At 51.2% G+C, this 2,677-nt stretch overlaps 1 protein-coding gene across 1 annotated transcript; it reads right to left on the bottom strand.

The window, feature by feature from the left end:
• Positions 1-333: 333 nt before the first annotated feature.
• On the bottom strand, positions 334-2,162 carry LOC145790278 (uncharacterized). Its single transcript, XM_082868049.1, has 2 exons — positions 1,419-2,162; positions 334-1,344 (listed from the first exon to the last, which is right to left on the bottom strand). Exons 1-2 carry the CDS (start codon positions 1,854-1,856, stop codon positions 721-723), a joined length of 1,062 nt encoding a protein of 353 aa, XP_082724175.1. The 5' UTR covers positions 1,857-2,162; the 3' UTR covers positions 334-720.
• Positions 2,163-2,677: the final 515 nt, after the last annotated feature.

Raw genomic sequence — 2,677 nt, 5'->3', positions numbered from 1 at the left:
GGAATGCGGCCAACCTGAAACTGTATTACTTTTAAGTTTTAGCTTTCTTTTCTTGTGCAAAGGAATTTTTTGGCTTGCACTTCACAATGTAAATCTTTTTGTCAATTTATAAGAAGTAATTTTGCTGTAGCACTTGGACTGCTGTTTTAATGTAAAAAACCGAGATGGTCTACTCCGGTTGGAAGAGTTGGTGTTTTGTCCAACTTTGGGTTCCCAACCGAGATGGTTTACTCCGGTTGGAAGCGTTGGTGTTTTGTTCAACTTCGGATTCCCAACCGCGATAGTCTACTCCGGTTGGAAGAGTTGGTGTTTTGTCCAACTTTGGGCTCCCAACCGAGATGGTCTACTCCGGTTGGAAGAGTTGGTGTTTTGTCCAACTTTGGGTTCCCAACCGAGATGGTTTACTCTGGTTGGAAGCGTTGGTGTTTTGTCTAACTTCGGATTCCTAACCGAGATAGTCTACTCCGGTTGGAAGAGTTGGTGTTTTGTCCAACTTTGGGTTCCCAACCGAGATGATTTATTCCGGTTGGAAAAGTTGGTGTTTTGTCCAACTGCGGATTCCCAACCGAGATTATTTGCCGAAGATGGAATTGATAACAACCGTGCAAACACTTAGCGAAATTTGAGTTTTTTCATTGATAAGAAAGTAAATACAAAAGGTGGGGACAGAGCCCGGTTACATCAAAAGCGCGAAAGCAAAAATACAAACATAGAAGAAAACTAAACTAAGGGGGAGAGATTGGTAAACTCGTCCTCGGCGGCTTCAAGGTTGATGGTTGGACTTTTGTCTAGTGCACCGGGCTCATCATGGCCGGGCTGCTCCTGCACCTCGGCATCTTCTTCCTCTGAATCTGTCTCACCATCTCCTTCTTCAAGCCCTTCCTCGGCCTCAGCTTGCAAAGCGTTGAAGACGTCGTTCGCGTAAGGCACGAGGTAGACCGGTAGCGAAGCAGGAGGAGGATTGGCAAATACGTCGGTGTCAGAGTCCTGGCCGAGATGCTCGCAGGCGGACTTCCAGCCAACCTTGAAGTAGATGTCTTGTGTTGCAAAGACTTGCTTCTTGTAGCTCTGCTCGGCTTCGTTAAAGCCGGCGTTGTTAGCAGCCCGGCAAGCTTTCTTCTTCGACTTTTTGAGCGCGTCTACCTCGGTCTGGAGCTCATCCCGTTTTTTCTCGGCCGCATCCAGCTGACTGAGCAGTCTGTTGTTATCGGCGTTTGCAATCTCAAGCGAAGACTTTGCCCGGCCGAGCTCGGCTTGGAGGCTCTCCACTTGGCTGGCTGTGTCATTGGCCTTTTGCCGAAGCCTATGGATGCGCTCCAATACGAGATGTTGTTTCTGAATGGCCTGCAAGAAGCAAAGTTGATTAGAAAAGGAACCGGGCAAACACTTGTGAAATTTTCAGAGGAACATTGACTTACCCTAGCCATAGACTTCACTGATGATTTGACCAACCGAGTGTCAGGGACGTGGTCGTTGCCGACCACGTCGCTCGGTAGTAGAAGAGCTTTGGAAAGATCGAAGGCGAGCAAATGCTCTTTGTCGCCCTTGATCGAAGCCGTGGCCGGGATGTCTTGACCCCGGTGCTTCAACTGTGGACGCCAGGCCGGCACTGGGACGGGGGCGTCAGATGGATGCTCGGTAGTCAGCTCGGCGACTAGCTCGGCGGATGGGTCTGCCCGAGCTCTTTTACCGGCACGTCGTGCAGCAGGTTCTCGGCTGGATTGCCCGGTCGCTTGAGAGGCAAGGGGGACCACAGCGCCACTGGATTGACCGGCGGCTGGCGAGCGAGTGACAACGCTCGGCATCTCGGCGGATGTGGCGGTGAGCAGTTTCTTGATTCTGCTGCGCTTGGCCATTTCTTGTTCCTTTGTCAGGCGAATGAGGGGAACGTCTGGCAGAGTTGGATCTGGTGGAGGTGTTAGAGCGCGTAGGAAGTCTGTAACTTTACTCCGGCGGAGAGCGGAGTATCTGTATGTGGGACTGTAGCCGAGCAATTGGTTGCAATCTCGGTCGCGGTAGCGGAGCGCGGTCTTGATTGCCTCTACGTTGGGGAAATGGTAGTTGGCTTGCAAGGCTTGGATTGCTGCAAAAGAAACAAGAAAGAAAATGATTAAAGTACAAAAACACGAACAAAGTGTATTAACCGAGATAGTTTGCCCGGCTTACATGTGCTGCCAAAGTTTTTGCTTATCATCCAGCCCGGTACCTTAGCTGTCTCGTAATTGCTAGACACCCAGAAGAAATCATCGTCGTGAAGATCCTTGTCTGGTGTGCCGGTCACGATTTTCTCTCTGCCCGGTCTAATCTTGAGATAATAGGCGAGACCGTCGCCGGTGTGGCCTAGGGTGTATTGGCGCAGGATCTCGGCTAAACCTAGGCATATGCCTAACAGGTTGTTTAGCTCGTGCACACCGTTTATTATCCGGTAAGTGTTGGTGGACACTTGGGTGGGTGCTAGCCCGGTTCGGCGTAGGAACTCGGTGATGAGTGGGTTCAGAGGGAAGCGAAGTCCTCCTTCAACGATCGACAACACGGTGAAGGGGCATTGTTCTGTTCTACCCCAAGGCGTGGTCTCTTCTTCTGCGAGCTCTAGGTGGACATCGGCCGGGACGCCGTACTCCTCCCTGAACGCAGCTAGCGCGGCCGGAGTATCCACTAGGAAGCGGAATTTCCCCAT

This window comes from Camellia sinensis, chromosome 5, assembly GCF_055761805.1.
Source record: "Camellia sinensis isolate YWXY chromosome 5, ASM5576180v1, whole genome shotgun sequence".
Classification (NCBI taxonomy): domain Eukaryota; kingdom Viridiplantae; phylum Streptophyta; class Magnoliopsida; order Ericales; family Theaceae; genus Camellia; species Camellia sinensis.
The sequence above is the reverse complement of the archived record's forward strand: the minus strand, read 5'-3'. Positions and strand labels throughout refer to the sequence as shown.

Coding starts and splice junctions, on each gene's coding strand:
- LOC145790278 (XM_082868049.1), bottom strand. CDS start 1,856: ATGGCCAAGCGCAGCAGAATCAAGAAACTGCTCACCGCCACATCCGCC. Junction 1,345..1,418: donor CAGTGAAGTCTATGGCTAGG/GTAAGTCAATGT, acceptor TGCTTCTTGCAG/GCCATTCAGAAACAACATCT.